This window comes from Natator depressus, chromosome 6 (genome assembly GCF_965152275.1).
Source record: "Natator depressus isolate rNatDep1 chromosome 6, rNatDep2.hap1, whole genome shotgun sequence".
NCBI lineage: Eukaryota > Metazoa > Chordata > Testudines > Cheloniidae > Natator > Natator depressus.
Window position 1 is genome coordinate 3,440,216 of NC_134239.1, and position 25,127 is coordinate 3,465,342.

Genomic DNA, 25,127 nt, shown 5'->3' on the forward strand with positions numbered 1-25,127 from the left:
TCTGGGAGTCAGGACTCCTGGGTTCTATCCCCAGCTCCAGGAGGGGCCTGGGAGCCCAGAGATTCTCCCACCACCATTCACTCACCTGCTGGGGGTGACTGTCCCAGGGCTGGAAGGGCTGATGAGAAAGGCTGAGGCTTGGATGGAGGTGCAGCTCTGACTGGTGCGACAGTGGGCGTGGCAGGGAGCTCTGGGGTCTCCCCCTACTCCTTCATCACTGACATCAAAGGCGCTCTCTCCCTGCCGCAGTGCCGTGCAGCTGCAGAGAAGGGCAGGGGGAAGCCTGTGGTCAGAACCGCTCTTCCTGCCGCTAGAAACTCAGAGTGCGGCTCTAGCGCTGCCCGACGCGACAGCTTGAGTCTGAGGGGCTACATGTGTGAAGCAGGGGGGCCATCACTCTAGGGGAGGGGGCTACGGGAATCCTGTCCCCATTCTGCCACATCTCCCAGGCCCCCTCTTCTCCTGGCCTCTGCCCCATGATTCCACCCGACTGCTTCCCAGCAGGAGCTTTCTGCTCTGGGGTGGGCTACGTCTCAGCTCCATACTGGTCTGCACTGCGTGGCTCCCAGTTTCCCAACCTGGGCTCCATGACCTTAATGTTCAGCCCCTTGGAGCAGAGGTCGCCTACAGGTGAGAACATGCTGCCCTGGGATCTCCTGCCTCCCAGCCCCATCTTGACCTGGCCTTTGTGGCTCCTCGTTTCTCCATCTGGCTCTGGGATGAATTTTTGCACACACATCCCCGACCCCACGACTCGTCCCTGGTTCTATGAGGAGAGCAACACTGAGACATGCCCATGTTGGCCCCTATGTCTCTTGGGCGTCACCATGTCCTTATCCCCCTCCCCCCATCTCAGCTCCACCATTGGCCATGGGGCTCCCACTTCTGCCCATCCCTCTGTCCCTGGCAGCTTAGAGTATTGCCCAGGGTACTCTAGCAACCAGCTGATTCATGCTCTGCCCATACCCAGGGCACTGGGGTACGGGGAAGGGCTCGGGCCCAGGGGGCAGTGGGTTGGAGGTGGGCCCTGCCAGCTAGGGCCTTGTACTCTGCAGCCATTGGGTGTGGGTTGGGGCAGAAGCAGGCTATGGAAATATCCTCTCCTGTTCACAATGAATCACAACCACAACCCCATTGGCTCTCGGAGCTGCCACACCTCTCTACCTCTGCACCAGGATCCCAGCCTTCATTCCAGGGGCAGATCAGGAGCTCGCAGCCTCCCCCCGTCCCCAACACCTTCCATGCACTGTCAGAACTGACCTGCAAGATTGATTTAGGTGATCAACCGGCTTAGGGCTTCACGAGTCCAGGCTGCCACTTGCTGGAGGGAATCGGAGCTGCACCATTAGAAGAGGACTATTATTCTAATTCCCCAGCCTCCGGAGCCAGCCATGCCGCGGGGCCAGATCAGAACCAGTGCCCCCTACAGGGGAAACGCTCAGTGTCCCATTCTCCAGCCTCCTGAGCCAGCAAATCTCCCTGCCCTAGAGCCAGATGAGAGCTGAATCCCCTTAGAGGGAAAATTCCTCATATCCCCTCCTCAATCTCTTGGTAATAGCAGTGTCTTGCAAATATCAGCTGGGGTATATTAATGCCCACTAATAACACGGACCATCTCCCTGTATCTCTTTCCCACCCACCCCACTCTGTGCTGGACAGAAGCCAATCCCTTTGGTTGGCGTTAGCCACATTACATTGGATTCCCAATTGCAGCAAATTCATCCAGCTATTTAGCTCCCGTGTCTTGCCATGCCTTGCAACTGCCCAGCCTAGAGCTCCCCGTCGTGTTCCCAAGTGTGTATTGCAGCCACTCATTTCTACTCTACATCTCGGTCCAGCCCACTGAGGTTAGAAGAATCACAAGTCTTCCTGCTTAGAAATTTGCTTGCACAAATGTTTATTGAAGCAAGGAGATACATTTACAAAGATCCAGAGAGCCTGGAATCCTACCAGAAGCAAATCATTTTGTGGTGGAGATGCAAAGCTGCCCGGCATTTTAACAGGCTGGAGAGATTGAACTTACAGTCAGTAGGATTCAGAGTTAACAACCCTCATTACCAGTTAACAGCACCATGGATCTAGGCTCTCACAGATGCAGATAGGGGTGAGCCAGGAAGATGCTTTAATCCCAGAAGTAGGGGGAATTTTCCCTTTCCAGGGTGACCCCAATGCTGTGCCATCTCCCTGAGCCTGCTGATAGCCTGAACCGATAGGCCTGTGGCATGTCCTTGTGGGTGTTCACTCTGAATCCTACCAATGGCAAGTGATGTCGCATCATCTCTGCTGATCATCTGAGCATGGAACATCCAGCTAGATGGTAGGTGGGACCTGCACATTCAGGATGAGATAGTTAACCCCAAAGGTACTGGATAATTGTGGAAAGCCACAGAAATGACAGCTAGGGAACAGCCCTCTAATGAATCCTCCCTCCAGGAGCCCGTCCCATCCACTGGTGTTTAGAACTTTGCCCATCGCTGGAGTCTCTTCGGGTTTCTGCAGAGGGTTAATCCCTGATGCCACAATAGGACGGGACTGAGCTTTGCTCCTGATGATCTCTTTTCAGCTGGATACACTAGACAGGCAATGACAGTGGGTGGATGGATACGTGGGGTGCTGGATTAGTTGCACTACCTGCAATATTGGTTGACTGGATGAACTTGACATTCATGGGTTGGTTGGTTGCACTGGCTACACATGTTGGTTGGACGGAGATAAGATATTAGTTGCGTGGCTACACCGGATGCACTAGGTACATACACTGGTTGGTTGCCTGGATGGATACATTAGGTGCATTGGATACACTGCTTGGCAGGATACGCTAAATACATTTGTTGGTTGGTTGGTCGGTTACAGTGGACATCCGAAACACATTCATTTGTTCGTTGGCCGGCGGGCTGGCTTTTTACATTGGATGCTCTAGATAAATTCAATGGCTGTTTGGATGCATTGGATACATTCATTGGTTGGTTTGTTGCATATGTTGGATGCATGAGATATATGCACTGGTTGGTTGGAGGGATGGATATGGTGGATGCACGTCACACATTCTTTGAGAGGTTGGTTGGATAAATTGGATAAACTACATCCAATTGGTGGTTTACTGGTTGAATACCTTGGATAAAGTAAGTGCAACAATTGGTTGGTCGGTTGGCTGGCAGTTGGCTGGATGCGGGGGGCAGATAGGTTGGATGCGGTAGGTGAACGCCTTGGTTTGTTGGTGAGATGGGCACATTGGATGGCTGGAATCATTGGACAGGCTGGTGTGAGGGATCTGGAATGGGCGGTTCATGCTGGGATATTTTCCCAGAGGGAGTTGTGAGGACATCGGGCCACAGGAGCAGACCGTCTCTTCTGGGTATAGGAAAGACCACTACCTGAGCAGGAGTAACAGCATGAAGCTCAGTAGCGTTAGCAGAGCGGGAGCTAGCAAATGCTCTGGGGGATAAGGAGTGCTATTGACCAGAAGGCCTCCACCTCCTTCCCCTTGGCTGTGCTCTGCTAGGGTGGCTGGGAGACATAGTCGAAGCAGCTCCGGCCCCCGAGGTGGGGCCCACAGCGCAGGCTGTACTGGAACCAGATGCGGCCATGGTTCAGGTAGCAATCCTTCTGGTGGGGCCCCCCAGCCTCCAGCGGGATGTCGCAGCTTCCCAGCAGGTCATCGTCCCACTTGAAGTCCTCGTCCCAGACCTCTATGCGGATCTTGCTGGTGCTGGTGATGCGGACGGTACCGAACTCCAAGGGGACGTTCCAGATGGGATTGTTGTTGTTCCAGATGGTGCGGGTCTGGATCTCCCTTCTCTCAAAGAAGACCTTGACGAAGGCATCCGTAGCAGTAATGTAATCCCCCCACAGGCCGCTGGCCCGCTTCACTGTCACCGTGAGCTTCCCCAGGCCGCGCTCCCGCGAGCAGCACATGGTGTTGGTCATGGTATCCCCGGGGCAGAGGCAGGAGCAGGGGTCATGGGCGCTGCGTTGAGTCCCCGAGGGGCAGCTTCGGGTGCAATTGCTCCACAGGGCCCTCTCACGGATGTACTCACTCACCGCCCACCTCAGTGCCTCCCGCTTGGGGTCATCCTGCTCCAGCAGGATGTGCATGGGGTGCAGCGAATAGGACACCAGACCGGGGCTGGCTTTGAGGCTCTCTATCCAGGTGGAGAAGACCTTGGCATCACTCCCGAAGAGCACATCAGTCGTGCTCTCTCCTCCCTCCACCTCCACGTGGCGCTCCCGATACGTCTCGTGGAAGCTCCCCTGGATCTTCCCCTTCTTCTTCTCCTCCTCGCACTTGCTGTGCCCACCCTTGACTGAGCCCATTCCGATACTCTTGGCTGCCTCCATGCTCAAGCAGTCCTTGATCTCGTCGACAGTCAAGCTGCTCATTGACGCTTCGCAGACCCGCACGGCTGTCACGTCCCGTGCCCGGCCCCCCAGCTGCAGCTGGGAGAGGTAGTGGGTGCCGTAGTTGCTGATTAGCTGCTGGTACTCCAGCTTGGATTTGCTGTCGTACTGCTCCGGGAGGTTCTCCAACGCCAGAGTGAAATGGCTGGTGAGCGGTGGCGTCTCGCTGACCCGGAACCTGGTCAGGGAGACAAGGGGAGGAGTGTGCTCAGCCCAATGAGTCAGCTGAGATCATTAGCTGTGTAGCCTAAGGCCCCAGCCAACCCAGAAGAAAGGGTCTAAGCAGGTGGTTCCTATTCAATGCAACCACCCAGTCTGTTGAACTTCACAACCTTGCTGGGGATACCGCCAGCTCCTTGATAGTTCTGGCCACAGCAGGTGGCCGGGGTGTCCTGACATACAGGACAGGAAAATCCCCCACAGCTGGCCCGTCCCAGATGTGAGCTGGTGCCCCCTAGAGGGGAAAGGCCTCTCTTCCCTCTTCCCCGCTCCCTTGAAACAAGCTAGTCTCCTGTCCTGGGGCTGGATGGGAACCAGGGCCCACTAGAGGGGAAAGGCCCCATGTCCCATTCCCTGTTTCCCTAAAACAAGCTAGTCTCCTGCCCTGGGGCTGGATGGGAACCAGGGCCCACTAGAGGGGAAAGGCCCTGTGTCACCTTGTGGTGTTGCTGTGATCCCAACTCCAGATGAGCCCTCCTGACTGAGGCTGGCTCTCACCTGTAATAGCCGCAGGAGACCTCATGGCTCATGAAGCTGTATTTGTCCTTCTGCGTGTGGTCTAGCAGGAAACTGGCCAGTTTGGAATGCGATCCGGCCAGCGCCACCTGGACATTAACCTTGGGCTTCACCGGCACGTCCAGCCCCACCTTCCAGTCATTCTGCACCGGGGACGCCGCGGACTCCATCATGCCCATCGCCGACTGCGGCACCGAGCTGCTCAGGCTGTGTTGGCATGAGACGTGGACCCTCCAGTCCACCACAGCCAGCGGCAGCCTCTGCCACTGCCCTCCCTGCAGTTGGTTCCGGCACAGGGTGCAGGTGCCGTCTGGATTCTGCCAGTCACTGCTGTCCACCAGACCGGCCCCCTTCCTGGCCATCGTGGTCACATCGATGCCCATTCCTACCAAGCTGTGCCCGGGAATGAAGGCCGTGTGCTTCTTGCATTCATTGAGCGTCCCTGTCTGACAATGGGAGGAGGCCCCAGGGAAGATGAAGAGGAAGAGGGGGATGAAGGCACCAAATCTGGGCATGGCTGATGTGATGGGATCCCCCACCAAGGAGAGGCAATCAGCCTCTGAACAGCCTAGAGGAACAGACACACAGAGGTCCAGAATTAGTGACAATCCAGTGGCAGGCAGTTCCATTGGTTAACTCTGTTGTAGCAACAGAGACATCCACTTACCATCCATGACATCTACCATGTTCTATAGCACACCCATGAAAACTGTGGGCTCTAGAAACTCTGGTGTCAATACATAAATGACCTGATGCCTCATTTGCATGTTTGACTATAGATTACCTAATTTGCATCAATTCCCTCCCATCCCTATTTCCCAGATGTTGCAATACCAACACTAACTATGAGGAGGAGGTAGAGTTTCACGTACCCACTCGACAGCTTGCTATATAATCATGGGTCATTGCAGTTCTTCAATGGGGCCATTAAAGGACGGTGCAATGTGGACAGATTCTGTTGGTTATAATTAGTGAGCCGAGGTAGTGGCTGGGTCTGGACACTTGTGGGCAGTGCAAAGTCACACACAACCCGTGGCTACGAGTGGTGGCTTTTATAGCCAGCAAGAGCAGCGGGACCTTGGGCCACGCTCGGCGTGACTGGCGTTGCTGTGGAAACTGCTGGGGCCCCCTTGTGGCCACGCCCAGTGGTGGATTTGGTTATGTTGAACCACTGATGGGGGGTCATTTTATGGGGTTTCTCTCTGGCGCTGCCACCTTTACACTGTGGCTGTTGGTCAAAGAGAGCAGGAAATTCTGGTGCCCCAGAGGAGACTCTGGGCCCATCTAGCCCAGTATCCTGCCCCCTCCCTTTTGCCCTGGATCAGGCCCATTGGCCCATCAAGCCCGCTATCCTTCCCCCTCCTTGCCACCCGAGAACAGACCCATGGGCCCATCTACTCTGGTATCCTGTCCCCTTCCTTCTGCCCCAGATGCTTTGAGCACCTCACACTTCTCTTTGCGTCCCTCCCCTTCCTAACCACAAGGGATGCTGTGTTAAAGGTCAATTTGAATTGTTTTCAGCTTGGGTTGGAACTGTACAGCAATGCTGGCTGTGGGGCAGGAAAGGGTAACAGCTCTGCATCCTGTCAGGGTAGCGGGCTCGGACTGGGAGGGGACAGTAAATGGTTGAACTCACCCCAGCAGAACCAGGCAGGAAAAACCCATTTGAATATGGACTGCTTGGTTCTGGCCAGCCCCCTGCAATCCGCGCCTTGGGGTTCCCTCCCCTCCACAACTCTTTTGGTGCTCCTCAATCCAGATCTGCTGCCCCCCACTGCTTCGTTGCCAATAGAAAATCAAACAGCCTGAAATTGCAAGATGCCCCTGATATGAAGCGTATCAACTAGGTAAATTAATGATCAAAAGCTGAGTGGCAACATGGGCTAGTGGCTGGGGCACTGGATTGAGCGTCAGGACTCCTGGGTTCTATTTTCGCTCTGGTGGGCGAGTGGGGTGAAGTGGGTTAGACCAGAAGAGACTAGGAACCACGATCTTGGTTGAGGTCTTTACAGAACCCGGTGTGACAGGGTTCCCAATCTCAATGCTGGGGGGGGTCTGTGCAGAGCCCAGCATTAGCCGGAGGGGTCATCTCAGTTGGGATGGGTCTGTGCAGCACCCAGAGTGATGGGGTCCTCAATCTCGGCCGGGGTTTGTGCAGCACCGGGCGCGAAGGGGTCCCTGGTCTTGGTCAAGGTTTGTGCAGTGCCCAATGCGATGGGGTTTCTGATCTCGGCCGGGGTCTGTGCAGGACCCGTCAAGATGGGGTTCCTGATCTGGGTCGGGGTCTGTGCAGGACCCGTCGCGATGGGGTTCCTGATCTCGGCTGGGGTCTGTGCAGGACCCGTCGCGATGGGGTTCCTGATCTCGGCCGGGGTCTATGCAATGCCCAGCGGGAAGGGGTCTCTGATCTCGGTCAGGGTCTATGCAGGTCCTGGCACAATGGAGTTCCCGATCTCAGCCATGATCTGTGCAGATCCACCCATCGCTCACCTGTCTCAGGAGCCAAGCTGAGGTATATTTAGGATCCGGGGCCCGTCGGCAGCCAGGACTGGGATGTGTCTCTGCTGGGAGAGACGCGCTTTGAAGGTGGATGAAGGCAGCACACAAGGTCTCCTGTGTTCTCAGTGTCTCAGACGTCATCACACTCCCCCCAACGCTGAGTTCCTGCCCCCCTTCACACCCCCAGCCACAGCCAGCTGGGAAGGAAGCTGTGGCCACCAATTTTTCCACCCCTGTGGTGGATGAAACGCCCCTCCCGTGACTCTCGTCCCAGGGTATGAGGAGCTAGAGAGGCTGCAAAGGAAACCACAGTGAGCCAAAGCCTGCACTGAGTCACTGGGGCCATTGCGTACCCGAGGAGAACGCCCCCTGCTAAGCCCCCTGACCAGCAGCACAGCGCCCCCTAAGGCTACACTGGGGCATTGGGGCCAGCACTGCCTGCCAGGGGAGAGCGCCCCCGAACGCCACGCTGGGGCATTGGGGCCAGCACTGCCTGCCAGGGGAGAGCGCCCCCTGATGAGCCCCCCACCCTGCAGCATTGCGCCCCCTAGTGCCGCACTGGGGCCAGCACCTAGCGCCTCAGGGACCCCACTGTAAATACAGAGCCACCCCACTGTTGCCAATGGAATCAGGCCAGGATTCTGATCCCTGGGTAAATCTGGAGCAAGCCCAATGCCCTGGCCCTGTGGGGCAGGCTGGGGTGGAGGTGGGGAAATTGGGCATTGAGAGAGGGATGACGACCCTGGGCTGCTGTAGAATAGGTTACAGGTTTCCTTCTGTCACTCTGTTCTCCTGAGTTTTGTTCTATCCACACTTTCATTTCCTGGGACTTCAACCCCAGGGACCCACAGCCCGCACAGGAGACCCTGGACTCCCCCCATCAGGGGATTCTGCTCACTCCTTCACCCCACTGCTGGGAGGATCCCTGTCCCCCTGTCCCCCCCAATATCTTTCCAGGGGTCACGCCCAATCCTTGCACCCCTCATTATTCTGCCGGGGTCACCCCCACTTTCTGCATCCCCATATATTCTACCAGGGGTCTCCCTCACTCCATCCCAGCATGCCCCCCATCCGCTTTTGACTCCTTCTCCCCCATGGAGATACAAGCTGGGGGTGGGGGGGTGACACTCTCTACCTCAATCATGCAACTGAGCTGGGTGTCTCCCTGCCTGTTGTTGGCAGAGTGACCTCAGCGCCTGGAGGGGTTGGCTGCTTGTCACTGGCAAAGCATTGTAAGTGACAGCCCACGTTGGAGAGTTGGGGAGGGGGGAAGGGTCTGGACGCAGGGTCCCACCCTGCCTGGGAGCACAGAGCCGTACTCCCAGGGCTGGGGAGGGGCCCCAGGGATGAGACAGCCACACCCTTCAAGGGACGGCGAGGGGATTGGAAGTGCAGAGATAGGTCCCAGGAGGGAAGGAGCCTCTGGCAAGAGCCCCAGAAAGGGCGAGGAGCACCAGGGCATGAGAATGGTGATCCCACGAGGGTATCACACAGCCACACTTCTTCAGTAAGGGGATGCGGCATGGGACCCTACAGCCATATCTCATATGGTTCAGGAAGGGGAGCTTCTTAGGTAGGCAGCTGGTGGGGGTGGGGGGTGAGGGTGGGTCTGCCCATTTCAGGGAAAGGCCCACCCCAGGTCCAGCCTCCAGCACAGGACTCCTGGGTTCCGGCCCCTGCTTTGAGAGTGGACTGGGGTCTAGTAGGCTAGAGTAAGGGGGCTGGGAGCCAGGACTCCTGGGTTCTATCCAGTCTCTGGGAGGGGAGGAATCACACAAGCCCCCAGGCGACAAAAAGAGGTGTTGCTTTCATATTCCTTACACAGCATCAGCGCGAGGCTGGTTTACAAAGAAGCTTTGGGCGGGGGTTACCATGAGCTTCCCTTAACTGTTAAGTTTGAAACCCTCAGCCGGACAATCCCTTCCAGCCCTGCTGCACCCCCACACCACTGCACTGCAGGGAATCAATGAATTGGTTTGAGCATTGGCCTGCTATCATCTCATCCAACCCCCTGCTCAAAGCAGGACCATACCCAGTGTTTGTCCCAGATCCCGAAATGGCCCCCTCAAGGATTGAACTCACAACCCTGGGTTTAGCAGGCCAATGCTCAAACCACTGAGCTATCCCTGCCCCGTGTGGAGGGGTGAAGAGCAGGTCCAGATGGTAAGTGGGGGTGCTGGAGGTGGGAGCAGATGGGCCGGGGGAGGGCCCCACACCACTCCCCCTGCTCCCCACAACAACTGTCGCTACCACCACCCAGGAGCAAAGAGGAAAGTCACTCAGTTCAGCAATGAAGCCCCTCCACGGTGTCCAGCACCCGTCTGTGCGCTCCCCCAACAGGGTCCTCCTCCTGAATGGTAACAGCAGCCGGCTGAAGGGAGCAGCAGCAAGCAGCCCGCAGCCAGCCAGGAGAGACCCCAGAGATGGAGGTCGGGTCAGCCGCTGGCCCCTGGAGGGCAGGCCGGCAGGGCCACCCCGAGCAGCAACAGCAGCCGGAGCCGGGGAGACCTCCAGCCAGCGGAACAGCCAGAGGGAACTCGCCCGCCGCTAGCGTGAGGCCTTCTTGACATCCCGGGAGGCGGGCAGGCTCTTGCCCTTTTCCTTCCCCTGGCCCTTTTTACCAGCCGAGGAGGCTCCCCGGAAACTGAAGAGGGCTGTGGCCATGGCAGCTGCAGAGTCCGGACCCATGTCCAGCGGTGCCCGATGAGGGGCGGAAGCAGAGGGGCCGGTGGTGGTGGTGAAGAGATTAGGCACAGGGAGAGATGGGGGATTTGGCAGGGGTGGGACCACAGGGTCAAGGTGAGGGGCCCCACCCACAGTTTCCCCCAGTATTTTGGAACGAGGCAGGAGACAGAAGGGATGGTTAGGGGAGAGGGGAAAGGTGAATCACTTGTCCCAGCTAGGATGCGGGCAGGGGAGGGGAAGGATACCAAGAGGGTGGGGCGTGGGAAGATCTCTCGAGGCAGGGGGGCGGGGAGTGATCAGCAGCATGGGATAGGGATACTGGCTCCTCCGGCTGCACTGGGGAGAGAGAGACTACAATATCAATGGGGGGATAGTGAACAGTGTGTGGGGGTTGTCCTAAATATAAAGGGAAGGGTAAACCCCTTTAAAATCCCTCCTGGCCAGAGGAAAAATCCTCTCACCTGGAAAGGGTTAAGAAGCTAAAGGTAACCTCGCTGGCACCTGACCAGAATGACCAATGAGGACACAAGATACTTTCAAAAGCTGGGAGGAGGGAGAGAAACAAAGGGTCTGTGTTTGTCTGTGTGCTGCTTTTGCCGGGGATAGAATGGAGTCTGAGAACTTTTAGTAAGTAATCTAGCTAGATATGCGTTAAATTATGATTTCTTGAAATGGCTGAGAAAAGAACTGTGCTGAATAGAATGACTATTCCTGTCTGTGTGTCTTTTTTGTAACTTAAGGTTTTGCCTAGAGGGATTCTCTATATTATGAATCTAGTTACCCTGTAAGGTATCTACCATCCTGATTTTACAGAGGTGATTCCTTTACTTCTATTAAAAGTCTCCTTGTAAGAAAACTCAATGCTTTTTCATTGTTCTAAGATCCAAGGGTTTGGGTCTGTGGTCACCTATGCAAATTGGTGAGGGTTTTTACCAAACTTTCCCCAGGAAGTGGGGTGCAAGGGTTGGGAGGATTTTGGGGGGAAAGACGTGTCCAAACTCTGTTTTTTCAGGAAGCCAGATAAAGTTTGGTGTTGGCAGTGGAAGTCCAGGTGCAAAAGGTAACAATAGTTTGTACCTTGGGGAAGTTTTAACCTAAGTTGGTAAAAGTAAGCTGAGGAAGTTTTCATGCAGGTCCCCACATCTGCACCCTAGAGTTCAGAGTGGGGAAGGAACCTTGACAACAGTGGACTTTGGGAGACGCCAATCCACATCTGAGCTTTCCTTGGGAATGTTCAAACTAACATGTAAACAATGGTGTCGGCCTGCAAAAAGCTGAATCATTCATTGACATGTGATTTGTCCATGTGGCTACAAACGCCATCCTGTTGCTGTGATTTTGTACAGGAGAACAAGGGGTTTCTGGCCACAAGAGGAAGAATATAAAAGGCCCTGGAAACCCCTCCATTTTGTCTTCAGATGGCTCAAGAGATGGCCTCTCCACCCACAAGAGATGCCTGAAAGAGACTGAAACAAAGGCCCAGATGAGAGTCATGGGGCCAGATCAGAACCAGCGCCCCAAAAGCGGAAGGGCCTCGTATCCCATTCCCCAGCCCCCTGAGATAGCCAATCCCCCTGCTCTAGGGCCAGATCAGAGCTGAATCCCCTTAGAAGGAAAATTCCTCATATCCCTTGGCAATAGCAGTGTCTTGCAAATATCAGCTGGGGGATATTAATACCCCCTAACAACACGGCCCATCTCCCTGTAGGTCTTTCCCACTGTGACGTTCACCTCTGGTGTTATCTGGACTGGTGATCTCCAAGGTCACGCCAATGCTTGATTCTGGGAGCCAGCCCGACCCTGCTCTGCTGTGAGAACCCCCACTCCTGGGCTGTTCACGCACAACCTCTGGCATTCAAGCTGCTCCTTGGATTACGCAACCGAATGACACGAGCCAATATCTCCGGTCCCAGACACTACCCTGGGAACCTCCGTCTGGCAGTGTCCAGTTATGCCCGCTGGATGCTGCAAGCGTATATAAGTTCGTCAATTTAACAATAAAATTGATATGTAGCAGGCTTGTTATCGCAAGGGGAGTCTCTGACACGCTTCAAACCAAACGCACTGCATCAGGTAGAATACACAAACAGATATATTACTATAAAGATAAATTTTAACTGATTATCAGTCAAAGTACAAAAAGTTAGTATCGGTCAAATGAAATAAAAGCAAAACACATTCTAAGCTGACCTTAACGTTTCAATGCCCTTACAAACTTAGGGCCTGGCTACGCTTGCCGATGTAGAGTGCTGTGAGTTAAATCCACCTTCTCAGAGCGCAGTCAGGAAAGCCCTGCAGTCTGTCCACAGGGACAGCGCACTGGCGTGGCCACATTTGCAGCACTTGCAGCGGCATTGTGAGCGATGCATTGTGGGCAGCTATCCCAACATGCAAGTTGCTGCAATGTACTTTTCAAATGGGGTGGGGTGGGGTGAAGTGTGACAGGGAGTGTGTTGTGTGTATGTGGGGGGAGAGAGAGTGGGTTTTCGGGGTTCTGAGAGTGTGTCTGCATGCTGTCTTGTAAGTTCAGACCCCCATTCCCCCCCGTCTCTCTCTCACTCACTCAAAGCAAACAGTAAATGTTTACTTTTTCTCCGGCTTCTCCTAAACGGAGCTTTCAAAGGGCATTTCCGCATTCCTGCAGCCGACTTCACAACAATGAGAAGAGTGGCCACTTGGCTTAAGGGGATTATGGGATGTTTCCGGAGGCTGACAAGAGCTCAGTAATGGAACACCTCATTCACACTGGTGCCGTGGTGCTCCAGGGGGGGTGCAGCAAACGCTATTCCACTCGCCGAGGTGGAGTACCAGCAGTGCTGTAGCCGTGGAGTCAGAGCGCTCTGCGTGCCTTGTCCGTGTGGACGGGGAGTAAGCTATTGCGCCCGGGGCTCCTTTATTGCGCTGTAACTCGCAAGTGTAGCCAAGCCCTTAGATGCTACTTACCACAGGCTGGTTCCTTGGCAGCCAAACTCTCCCCTTTGATCAGCGCTTCATTTGCTTGGTGTACTGTCCGTAGATGTTGGTGGAAAAGAGAGAGAGAGCATGGCAAATGGCAGAGTTAACCACACCCATCATCAGTGAGGTGCACCGTGGAGTTATGTACCAGGCTTGTTATCGCAAGGGAAACTGCATGGCAGTTTTCCAGGCTGGAGATGTTTAACTTGCAGTCAGTAGGGTTCAGAGTTAACCACACCCATCATCAGTGAGGTGCACTGTGGACTTATTGATTAGGCTCTCAACAGAGGCAGGTAGAAGTGAGACAGGAAGAACCTTGAATCCCCGAATTAGGGAGAATTTGCTCTTCCCAAATGTGACCCCAGTGCAGTGCCATCTCCCTGAGCCTGCTGACAGCCTCAGTCAATAGCCCTGTGGCATGTTCTCCTGGGTACTAACTCTGAAGCTTCCTGACGGTGAGTGATACGTCATCATCTGTGACGACCACCTGAGCAGAGAACATCCAGCTGGTTGGTGGGTGGGACCTGTGAATTTATAATGATATAACTAACCCCAAAGCAGCTGGGTAATTGTGGAAAGCAACAGAAACAACATTTAGGGAACAGCCCCCTAATGAATCCTCCCCCTGGAACCCCGGCCCATCTGCTGGGTCTTTTGAACCATGTCCACCCTGGAATATCTTCAGGTTTCTACAGAGGGTTGATCACTGAAGCCGCAATAGGACAGGGCTAAGCTCTGGACCTTATCCCTTCTTGCAGAGAACATCGGTTTTCCAGTGGATACACTAGACAGATAAATACCGTTGGTGGCTGGAGACATGGGGCGGTGGATTGGTTGCCCGGCCTGCACATCTTGGTCGACTGGTTGGTTGGACGTACTTGGGACATTCATTGGTTGGTTGGTTGCACCGGCTACACATATTGGTTGGTTGGTTGGATGTACTTAAGACCTTAGTTGGTTGCTTGGTTAGTTATATTGGATGCACTAGATCAGTAGTTCTCAACCCGCAGCTGCTCGTGCCCCAGTCAGCACACAGCTGAAGCTCGTGTCACATCTGAGGGACATACAGATAGTATATATGCACTATGGATGTGGCCAGAATAACACATAGAGAGCCGCATATGCAACCCACAATGCAACCTCCCCTGCATATGTAACCCAAAATGGTAAATAGGTTGAGAACAGGTATGCAGTAGGTAGATACATTAGTTTGTTGATTGGAGGGATCCATTGGATGGTTGGAATCATTGGACAGGCTGGTCTGATGGATTTGAAATGGACGGTTCTTGATGGGATGTTTTTCCAGAGGGAGCTGTGAAGATAACGGACCCACAGGAGCAGACGTCTCTTATGGGCATAGGAGACCCTGATTCCCGAGCAGGAGGGTCAGCATGAAGCCGCCCAGCATCAGCAGAGCGGGATCTAGCAAATGGTTGGACAGGGAGTACTATTGACCAATGCACACCCATGCCCCTCTCCGATCCCCTATCTAAGGGGCTGACCAGAAGGCCTCCACCTCATTCCCCTTGGCTGTTCCCAGCTGGGGTGGCTGGGAGACATAATCAGAGCAGCTCGGCCCCCCGAGGTGGGGCCCACAGCGCAGGCTGTACTGGAACCAGATGCGGCCATGGTTCAGGTAGCAATCCTTCTGGTGGGGCCCCCCAGCCTCCAGCGGGATGTCGCAGCTTCCCAGCAGGTCATCGTCCCACTTGTTGTCCTCATCCCAGACCTGGACTCGGATCTTGCTGGCGCTGGTGGTGTGGACGGTACCGAAGTCCAAGTGGACGTTCCAGACGGGATTGTTGTTGTTCCAGATGGTGCCAGTCCACATCTCCCTTCTCTCAAAGAAGACCTTGACGAAGGCATCCGTAGCAGTAAAGTAATCGCCCCACAGGCCACTGGCCATATTCACTGTGACCATCAGCTTCCCCAGGGTGCGCTCCCACGAGCAGCACGTCGTGTTGGTCATGGTATCCCCAGGGCAGACGCAGGAGCAGGGGTCATTGGCGCTGCGTTGAGTCCCGGGGGGGCAGCTTCGGGTGCAATTCCTCCACAGGGCTCTCTCACGGATGTACTCACTCACCGCCCGCCTCAGCGCCTCCCGCTTGGGGTCGTCCTGCTCCAGTAGGATGTGGTGGTTTGCAGCGAATAGGACACCAGGTCAGGGCTGTCTTTGAGGCTCTCCTTCCAGGCCGAGAAGACCTTGGCATCACTCACGGAGAAGAGCACATCAGTTGTGCTCTCTCCTTCCTCCACCTCGACCTGGCACTCCCGATACGTCTCGTGGAAGCTCCCCTGGACCTTCCCCTTCCTCTCCTCCTCGCACTTGCTGTACCCACTCTTGATCAAGCCCATTCCGATACTCACGGCTGCCTGCATGCTCAAGCAGTCCTTGATCTCGTCGTCAATCAAGCTGCTCCTTGACGCTTCGCAGACCCGCACAGCTGTCACGTACTGCACCCGGCCCCCAAGCTGCAGCTGGGACAGGTAGTGGGTGCCGTAGTTGCTGATTAGCTGCCGGTACTCCAGCTTGGATTTGCTGTTGTACTGCTCCGGGAGGTTCTCCAGCACCAGAGTGAAATGGCTGGTGAGCGGGGGCATCTCGCTGACCCAGAACCTGGTCAGGGACACAAGAGGTGGATTCTGCACCCGGTGAGTCAGCTGAGGTTATTAGCTGCCAGTCCTAAGGCCCCAGCCAAACCAGAAGAAAGGGTCTAAGCAGGTGGCTCCTACTGAAAACAGCCACCCATTGTGCTGAACCTCACAAGCTTGCTGGGGATACTGCCGGCTGCTTGATTGTTCTGACAGACTGCCCCCGCTCTGCTCATAGCAGGTCACCGGGCTGTCCTGACATGCATGAGAAGAAATCCCCATAACTGTCCAGTCCCACGTGGGAGCCAGTGCCCCCTAGAGGGGAAAGGTCCTGTGTAGCATTCCCTGCCTTCCTAGCTAACCAGTCCCCTGGCCTGGGGCCAGATCGGAGATGATGCCCGCTAGAGGGGAAAGCTCCTGTGTCCCATTCCCCATTATCCTGAATCAGTCCCCCATCCTGGTGCTAGATTGAAGCCAGTGTTCCCTAGAGAGGAAAGGTTCTGTGTCACATTCTCTGCCCCCCTGAGCCAGCCCTCCTAGGCCTGGATCTGACCTGGTGTCCCATTTAGGGGAAAGACCCCGTATCACTGTGCGGTGTTGCTGTGATCCCAATTTGAAGTGAGCCCTCCCGACCCAGGCTGCCTCTCACCTGTAAGAGCCACAGGAGACCTTGTGGCTCATGAAGCCGTATTTGTCCATTTGCGCGTGGTCTACCATGATACTGGCCAGTTTGGAGTGCGATCCAGCCAGGGCCACCTGCACATTAACCTTGGGCTTCACAGCACGTCCAGCCCCACCTTCCAGTCATTCTGCACCGTGGACGCCGCCGAATCCATCATGCCCATTGCCGACTGCTGCACCGAGCTGCTCAGCTTCCGGCTGCAAGAGACGCGGACCCTCCAGTCCTCCACGGCCAGTGGCAGCCTCTGCCACTGCCCTCCTTGAAGTCGGTTCCGGCACAGGGTGCAGGTGCTGTCCTGATGTTGCCAGAGGCTGCTGTCTACCAGGTAGGCCCCCTTTCTGGCCATCGTGGTCACATCGATGCCCTCTCCAGCCAGGCTGTGCCCGGGCACAAAGGCTGTGTGATTCTTGCATTCATTGACCGTGCCAGTGTGACAATGGGAGGAGGCCCCAGGGAAGATGAAGAGGAGGAGGGGGATGAAGGCACCAAATCTGGGCATGGCTGATGTGATGGGTTCCCCCTCCAAGGAGAGGCCGTCAGCCTCTGAACAGCCTAGAGGAACAGACACACAGAGGTCCAGAATTAGTGACAATCCAGTGGCAGGCAGTTCTGTAAGTTATCTCTGTTGTAGAGACAGAGACATCCACCTACCACCGACGACATCAGCCATGTTTTATTGCACACCTACGAAAACTCATTACACAAATGACGTGATGCCTCATTTGCATGTTTGACTACAGATTACCTAACTGGCATCAATTCCCTCCCCTCCCTACTTCCCAGATGTTGTAATACCAGGACTAACTACGAGGAGGAGGTAGAGTTTCACATGCCTACTCCACGGTGCGCAATCTAATAATACGTCATTGCAATTCCCCAATGGGGCCACTAGAGGGCGGTGCCACATGGCTTGTACTGAGTGAGCTGATTCAGTGGCTGGGTCTGGCCACTAGTGGGCAGTGCAAAGCCACACACAACCCATGTCGTGGCTTTTTAACCAGCAAGAGCAGCGGGAGCTTGGGTCGTGCTAGGCATGACTGGCTTTGCTGTAGAAACTACTGGGGCCCCCTTGTGGCCACGCCAAGTGGTGGATTTGGTTGTGTTGAACTACTGACGGAGGGTCATTTTCTGGGGTTTCTCCTGGCCAGCATCAGCCCTAGCGTCTGGCGCTGCCACCTGGACACTGCAGCTGTTGGGGAAAGAAGGCAGGAAATGTTACCACCCCGGAAGAGATCCTGGGCCCATCTAACCTCTTATCTTGCTCCCTCCGTTTTGACCTGGATCAGGCCCATGGGCCCATCTAGCCCAATATCCTGACCCCTCCCTGCTACCCAGAGTAGACCCATAGAATAATAGAATCATAGAACTGGAAGAGACCTCGAGAGGTCATCTACTCCAGTCCCATGCATTCAAGGCAGGGCTAAGGATTATCTAGACCATCCCTGACAGGTGTTTGTCCAACCTGCTCTTAAAAATCCCCAGTGATGGAGATTCCACAACCTCCCTAGGCGATTGATTCCAGGGCTTAACCACCCTGACAGGTAGGAAGTTTTTCTTCAAGTCCAGCCTAAACTGCCCTTGCTGCAATTAAGCCCATTGCATCTTGTCCCATCCTCAGAGGTTAAGAAGAACAATTTTTCTCCCTCCTCCTTGTAACAACCTTTTATGTACTTGAAAATGTACATATGGAGCTAGAGAAACAGAGAGATCCAGAATTAGTGACAATCCAGTGGCAGGCAGTTCCATTGGTTAACTCTGTTGTAGCAACAGAGACATCCACTTACCATCCATGACATCTACCATGTTCTATAGCACACCCATGAAAACTGTGGGCTCTAGAAACTCTGGTGGCAATACACAAATGGCCTGATACCTCATTTGCATGTTTGACTACAGATTACCTAATTTGCATCAATTCCCTCCCGTCCCTATTTCCCAGATGTTGCAATACCAACACTAACTATGAGGAGGAGGTAGAGTTTCACGTACCCACTCGACAGCTTGCTATATAATCATGGGTCATTGCAGTTCTTCAATGGGGCCATTAAAGGAGGGTGCAATGTGGACAGATTCTGTGGCTTATAATTAGTGAGCTGAGGTAGTGGCTGGGTCTGGCCACTAGTATGCAGTGCAAAGCCACATACAACCCGTGGCTACGAGTGGTGGCTTTTATAGCCAGCAAGAGCAGGGGGACCTTGGGCCACGCTAGGCCTGACTGGCGTTGCTGTGGAAACTGTTGGGGCCCCCTTGTGGCCACGCCGAGTGGTGGATTTGGTTATGTTGAACCACTGATGGGGGGTCATTTTATGGGGTTTCTCTCTGGCACTGCCACCTTTACACTGTGGCTGTTGGTCAAAGAGAGCAGGAAATTCTGGTGCCCCAGAGGAGACTCTGGGCCCATCTAGCCTAGTATCCTGCCCCCTCCCTTTTGCCCTGGATCAGGCCCATGGGCCCATGAAGCCCGCTATCCTGCCCCCTCCTTGCCACCCGAGAACAGACCCATGGGCCCATCTACTCTGGTATCCTCTCCCCTTCCTTCTGCCCCAGATGCTTTGAGCACCTCACACTTCTCTTTGCGTCCCTCCCCCTCCTAACCACAAGGGATGCTGTGTTAAAGGTCAATTTGAATTGTTTTCAACTTGGGTTGGAACTGTACAGCAATGCTGGCTGTGGGGCAGGAAAGGGTAACAGCTCTGCATCCTGTCAGGGTAGCAGGCTCGGACTGGGAGGGGACAGTAAATGGTTGAACTCACCCCAGCAGAACCAGGCAGGAAAAACGCATTTGAGTATGGACTGCTTGGTTCTGGCCAGCCCCCTGCAATCTGCGCCTTGGGGTTCCCTCCCCCCCGCACTCTTTCGGTGCTCCTCAGTCCAGATCTGCTGCCCCCCACTGCTTCGTTGCCAATAGAAAATCAAACAGCCTGAAATTGCAGGATGCCCCTGATATGAAAGGTATCAACTAGGTAAATTGCAACTCAGCTTTTGATCATCAATGTGGCCTAGTGGCTGGGGCACTGGATTGAGAGTCAGGACTCCTGGGTTCTATTGTCACTCTGGCAGGGGCGTGGGGTGAAGTGAGTTAGAGGATGTGGGGTGGAGGAAGAGTCAGGAATCCTGGGTTCTATTTTCGCACCGGGAGAGGAGTGAGGTGAAGTGGATTAGAGGATGGGGGGGTGGAGGGGGAGTCAGGACTCCTGGGTTCTATTGTCGTACTGGAAGGGGAGTGGGATCGAGTGGGTTATAGCAGGAGGGACTGGGGACCATGATCTTGATTGAGTTCTGTGTAGCACCCGGTGTGACAGAGCCACCAATCTCAGTCGGGCGGGGGGGTGGTCTGTGCAGTGCCCAGCATTAGGGGGCCCAGATCTCAGTTGGGATGGGTCTGTGCAGCACCCAGACTGATGGGGTCTTCAATCTTGGCTGGGGTTTGTGCAGTGCCCGGCGCGATGGGGTCCCTGATCTCGGTCGGGGTCTGCTCAGGGCCTGAGGCAATGGGGTTCCCAATCTCGCCTGGGATCTGTGCAGTGCCAGGGGAGATGGGGCTCCTGATTTTGGCCGTGCAGTGCCCGACGCAATGGGGTCCCTCATTTTAGTCTGGTCTGTGCAGGGCCTGGTGCAGTGGGGTTCCTGATCTCAGCTGAGGTCTGAGCAGACCCACCCATCACTCATCTGTCTCAGGATTTGAGCTGAGGTATATTTCGGCTCTGGGGCCTGTCGGCAGCCAGGGTTGGTCTGTTTCTCTGCTGGGAGAGACGCGCTTTGAAGGTGGATCAAGGCACCACAAAAGGTCTCTTGTGTTCTCAGTGTCTCAACCATCCTCACACTCCCCCCAGCACTGAGCTTCTGCCCCCCTTTACACCCCCAGCCACAGCTAGCTGGGAAGGAAGCTGTGGCCAGCAATTGTTCCACCCATGTGGTGAATCAAATGCATGTACCGTGGGTCTCGACCCACGGTATGAGGAGCTAGAGAGGCTGAAAAGGAATCCACAGTGAGACAAATCCTGCAACGAGTCATTGGGTCCGCTGCATGCCCAGGAAGAGCACCCCCTGCTGAGCCCCCCAACCTGCAGCATAGCGCCCCCTAGTGCCGCACTGGGGCCAGCACCTAGCGCCTCAGGGACCCCACTGTAAATACAGAGCCATCCCACCGATGCCATTGGAATCAGGCCAGGATTCTGATCCCTGGGTAAATCCAGAGGAAGCCCAATGCCCTGGCCCTGTGGGGCAGAGCTGGGGAAATTGGGCACTGAGGGGCGGGGGATGACCCTGGGCTGCTATAGAGCAGGTTTGAGGTTTCTTTCTCTGTCTCTGTTCTCCGTGTTTTGTTCTCTCCACCTTTTCATGCCCTGGGACTCCAACCCCAGGGTCCCACAGCTCCCATATTCCCCCATCAGGGGATTCTGCTCACTCCTTCACCCCCTGCTGGTAGGACCCCTATCCCTCTGCATCCCCATTATCTTGCCAGGGGTCACCCCACTTTCTGCATCCCCACATATTCTACCAGGGGTCTCCCTCACTCCATCCCAGCATGCCCCCCATCCGCTTTTGTCTCCTTCCCCCCTCATGGAGATACAAGCTGGGGGTGGGGGGGTAACACACTGTACCTCAAAATAAGAGCCAGGAACCTCCATATTCCACACTGTGATATGACAATGAAATGTTTTCTACAATACATGCCTTGTGAGGTATCGTTTAAGAAGTCTTGCTCTGCTGAACAGGAATATCCTGTTGAATGGGGAGTGCTATCATTATCGGTGAAGTTATCACGTGTTGCAATAACTTTGCCTCTGAAATATGTGGTAAGTGGGAAATGCACATTATTCCTTATCCACATTTACCAGAGGCTGGGCCGGACAGGTATTGATGGCCGATGAAGAAGAATCCAGACTCCCACTGACATCACCACTTGACCTCTCTTCTCCCGCATCTCAATATCATTGGGAAGACAAAGACTTTGAACTGGGGAGATTGGTCCCAGGCTGAGAAGGGAATCTAGCCTGTGTACAGAGAACTGTCAACAGCCTGGAGCACCCAGTGGGGTGAGAAATGTTCTTGGATTCAAATCTTTAAGTTTAACAGACTAAGCCATTTAGACTGCGATTCTATTTTTATTTCTTGTGTAACCAACATTGACCTCTGTGTTTATCACTTCTAATCACCTAAAATTGATCTTTCTGTGGTTAATAAACTGACTTTAACACTTTATCCTTACCAGTGAGTTTGCCTAGAGGGCTTGGGGAATCGGCTCAGGCTAGAAAGGCTGGTGCATGTCCACTTTCCTTTGACAAAGTGGTGAAGTAACTAATGAACTTGCTCTGTTTAAGAGAAGGTCTTGAGCCATGGAAAAGGGTACATTTCCTGGATCCAAGGCTGGGGAGATTTGCAGATGTCTGTATCTGTCTAATTAGAGCATTCATGCAATTTAGCAGGGTGTCTCCTTGCCTGTTGTTGGCAGAGTGAGCTCAGCCCCTGGATGGGTTTTGCTGCTTGTCACCGGCAAAGCACTGTAAGAGACAGTCTGGGTTGGAGAGGTAAGAGGGCACAGCGGTGCCCCAATTCAAGGTTCTACCCTGGGGATCCAGTCACAGGGGGCTGTACAGAGGCATGGGAAACAAATTGGGGGAGGGTCCAGGAGAACTCAGAGTCACACCCCCTTAGAGGAGGGGCCCAGGACCAGAGAACACCATGCCCTCTTCGGGAGAGGGGGCGGCTATGGAAGTAGAGTCCCACCCTACTTGGGAGTACAGACCCACACTCCCAGAACTGGAGTTGGAGGGAAGGGGCCCCAGGGATGAGACAGCCACGCCCTTCTAGTCTAGGGAGATGACCCCAGGAGAGGAGGAGCCTCTGGGAAGAGCCCCAGAAAGGGCGAGGAGCACTAGGGCATGAGAATCATGCTCCCATGAGGGTATCAAACAGCCATGCCTCTTCGGTGAGGGGTTGGGGCTTGGGACCATACAGCCACATCCCATAGGGTTCAGGAAGGGGTAGGGCTTAGGCAGGCAGCTGAGGGGATGGGGGGTTAGTGTGAGTCTGCCCATTTCAGGGAAAGAGGCCACCCCAGGTCCAGCCCCAGCACAGAACTCCTGGGTTCTGGCCCCTGTTATGAGAGGGGAGTGGGGTCTAGCGGGACAGAGTAGGGGGGCTGGGAGCCAGGGTTCTCTCCAGTCTCTGGGTGGGGAGGAATCACAGAAGCCCCCAGGTAACAAAAAGAGATGTTGATTTCATATTCTTTTCACAGCATCAGCGCAAGGCCGGTTTACAAAGAAGCTTTGGACGGGGGTTACCATGAGCTTCCCTTTACGGTTAAGTTCAAAACCCTCAGCCTGACAATCCCTTCCACCCCGCTGCACCCCCACTCCACAGCGCCGCAGGGAATCAATGAATTGCTCTCACAGACTGCTCCAATTCCCTCCAGCAGGGGGCAGCGCCTCCCCTCGACACTTATACGCATGAGGACGATATTTCACCAGTCAGACACGCCCGATGGGGTGGGGCCTGGAACCACAGAGCCACGCCCCCTGGGGAGTGAGGGACCAGTAGAGCCACAATCCCGGGGAGGGAGGGGCATTGACCCATGTGCTGTTAAGAACATAAGAATATAAGAATGGCCAGACTGGGTCAGACCAAAGGTCCATCCAGCCCAGTATCCTCTTTGCCAACAGTGGCCAATGTCAGGTGCCCCAGAGGGAGCGAACCTAACAGGCAAAGATCGAGTGATCTCTCTCCTGCCATCCATCTCCACCCTCTGACAAACAGCTGCTAGGGACATCATTCCTCAGCCATCCTGGCAAATAGCTATTAATGGACTTAACCTGCGTGAATTTATCTAGTTCTCTTTTAAACCCTGTTAGAGTCCGAGCCTTCAGCACCTCCTCAGGCAAGGAGTTCCACAGGTTGACTGTGCGCTGTTTGAAGAAGAACTTCCTTTTATTTGTTTTAAACCTGCTGCCTGTTAATTTCATTTGGAGGCCCCTACTTCTTCTATTATGGGGACAAGTAAATAACTTTTCCTTCTTCACTTTCTCCACACCACTCATGAATTCATATATACCTCTATCACATCCCCACTCAGTCTCCTCTTTTCCTAGCTGAAAAGTCCTAGCCTCTTTAATCTCTCCTCATATGGGACCCGTTCCAAACCGTGAATCATTTTAGTTGCCCTTCTCTTAACCTTTTCTAATGCCAGTGTATCTTTTTTGAGATGAGGAGACCACATCTCTACGCAATATTCAAGATGTGGGCAGACCATGCATTTATATAAGGGCAATAAGATATTCTCCATCTTATTCTCTATCCCTTTTTTAATGATTCCTAACATCCCGTTTGCTTTTTTGACCGCCGCTGCACAGTGCGTGGACGTCTTCAGAGAACTATCCACGATGACTCCAAGATCTCTTTCCTGATTAGTTGTAGCTAAATTAGCCCCCATCATATTGTATGTGTAATTGGGGTTATGTTTTCCAATGTGCATCACTTTACATTTCTCCACATTACCTTTCATTTGTATTTTTTTTTTGCCCAATCACTTAGTTTTGTGAGATCTTTTTGAAGTTCTTCACAGTCTGCTTTGGTCTTAACTATCTTGAGCAGTTTCGTATACTCTGCAAACTTTGCCACCTCACTGTTTACCCCTTTCTCCAGATCATTTATGAATAAGTTGAATAGGATTGGTCCTAGAACTGACCTTTGGGGAACACCACTAGTTATCCCTCCCCATTCTGAAAATTTACCATTTATTCCTATCCTTGGTTCCCTGTGTTTTAACCAGTTCTAAATGTATGAAAGGATCTTCCCTCTTATCCCAGCACAACTTAATTTACGTAAGAGCCTTTGGTGAGGGACCTCGTCAAAGGCTTTCTGGAAATCCAAGTACACTATGTACACTGGATCCCCCTTGTCCACAAGTTTGTTGACTCCCTCAAAGAACTTTAATATATTAGTAAGACACGATTTCCCTTTATAGAAACCATATTGACTTTTGCCAAACAATTTATGTTCTTCTATGTGTCTGACAATTTTATTCTTTATGTAAGAGGGGGAATAGTCCCGCTATTGTGGGGAACTTTCCTGGCTTCTGCACTACCCCGGTGAATTGGGTGAGCAAACGGATCCGAGTCCTCACTCCCACTTCCTTTACCCAGTGGCCTCCCTGCCCTTGAGGACTCCCCTTCCACTCTCCTGTCTGGCAGAGTCCTCCTAACCCCAACAAGGCTGGGCCCAGGATTCCTGGGGGGCTCGACCCCCAACCCTGTTGTGGTCACCTAGGACAGTGGCTTGGGTGTCCCCACTCCAGGGTACTCTCTCTGCACTGGGCACTTCTCTGACCCACTGACCTTTTCATCAGCAATTAATTTTAAAAAGACTAAGGAAACGCGGGAAAGGTTAAAGGAAACACATCACCCCGCTCTGTGGCAGGGAACGTCACAAACAGTGCCTCTGGAACGTCCGGGCGGTTCACAGTCTGTTTCTTGTAAGTCCCAGAACCTTCTTCCCAGGCCCTGGCCGTGCTGCAGGGATGCTGTGGGCTGGACACTCGCTCTGGTGGTGTCCACACGCTCTCAGGCTCTAGGTGGCAGGA

General features: G+C 54.1%; 1 protein-coding gene and 1 pseudogene across 1 annotated transcript; both read right to left on the bottom strand.

The window, feature by feature from the left end:
- Positions 1-3,283: 3,283 nt before the first annotated feature.
- On the bottom strand, positions 3,284-5,663 carry LOC141989827 (perforin-1-like). Its single transcript, XM_074956749.1, has 2 exons — positions 5,116-5,663; positions 3,284-4,576 (listed from the first exon to the last, which is right to left on the bottom strand). Exons 1-2 carry the CDS (start codon positions 5,646-5,648, stop codon positions 3,499-3,501), a joined length of 1,611 nt encoding a protein of 536 aa, XP_074812850.1. The 5' UTR covers positions 5,649-5,663; the 3' UTR covers positions 3,284-3,498.
- A 9,098-nt stretch (positions 5,664-14,761) lies between these two features.
- Positions 14,762-20,230, bottom strand: LOC141988929 (perforin-1-like; annotated as a pseudogene).
- Positions 20,231-25,127: the final 4,897 nt, after the last annotated feature.

What these genes read in the sequence shown, in the direction of transcription:
- LOC141989827 (XM_074956749.1), bottom strand. Translation starts at nt 5,648, where the DNA reads ATGCCCAGATTTGGTGCCTTCATCCCCCTCTTCCTCTTCATCTTCCCT. An exon ending in GTCTCCTGCGGCTATTACAG is followed by an intron (nt 4,577 to 5,115) that starts GTGAGAGCCAGC and finishes CTCCCTGACCAG; the next exon opens with GTTCCGGGTCAGCGAGACGC.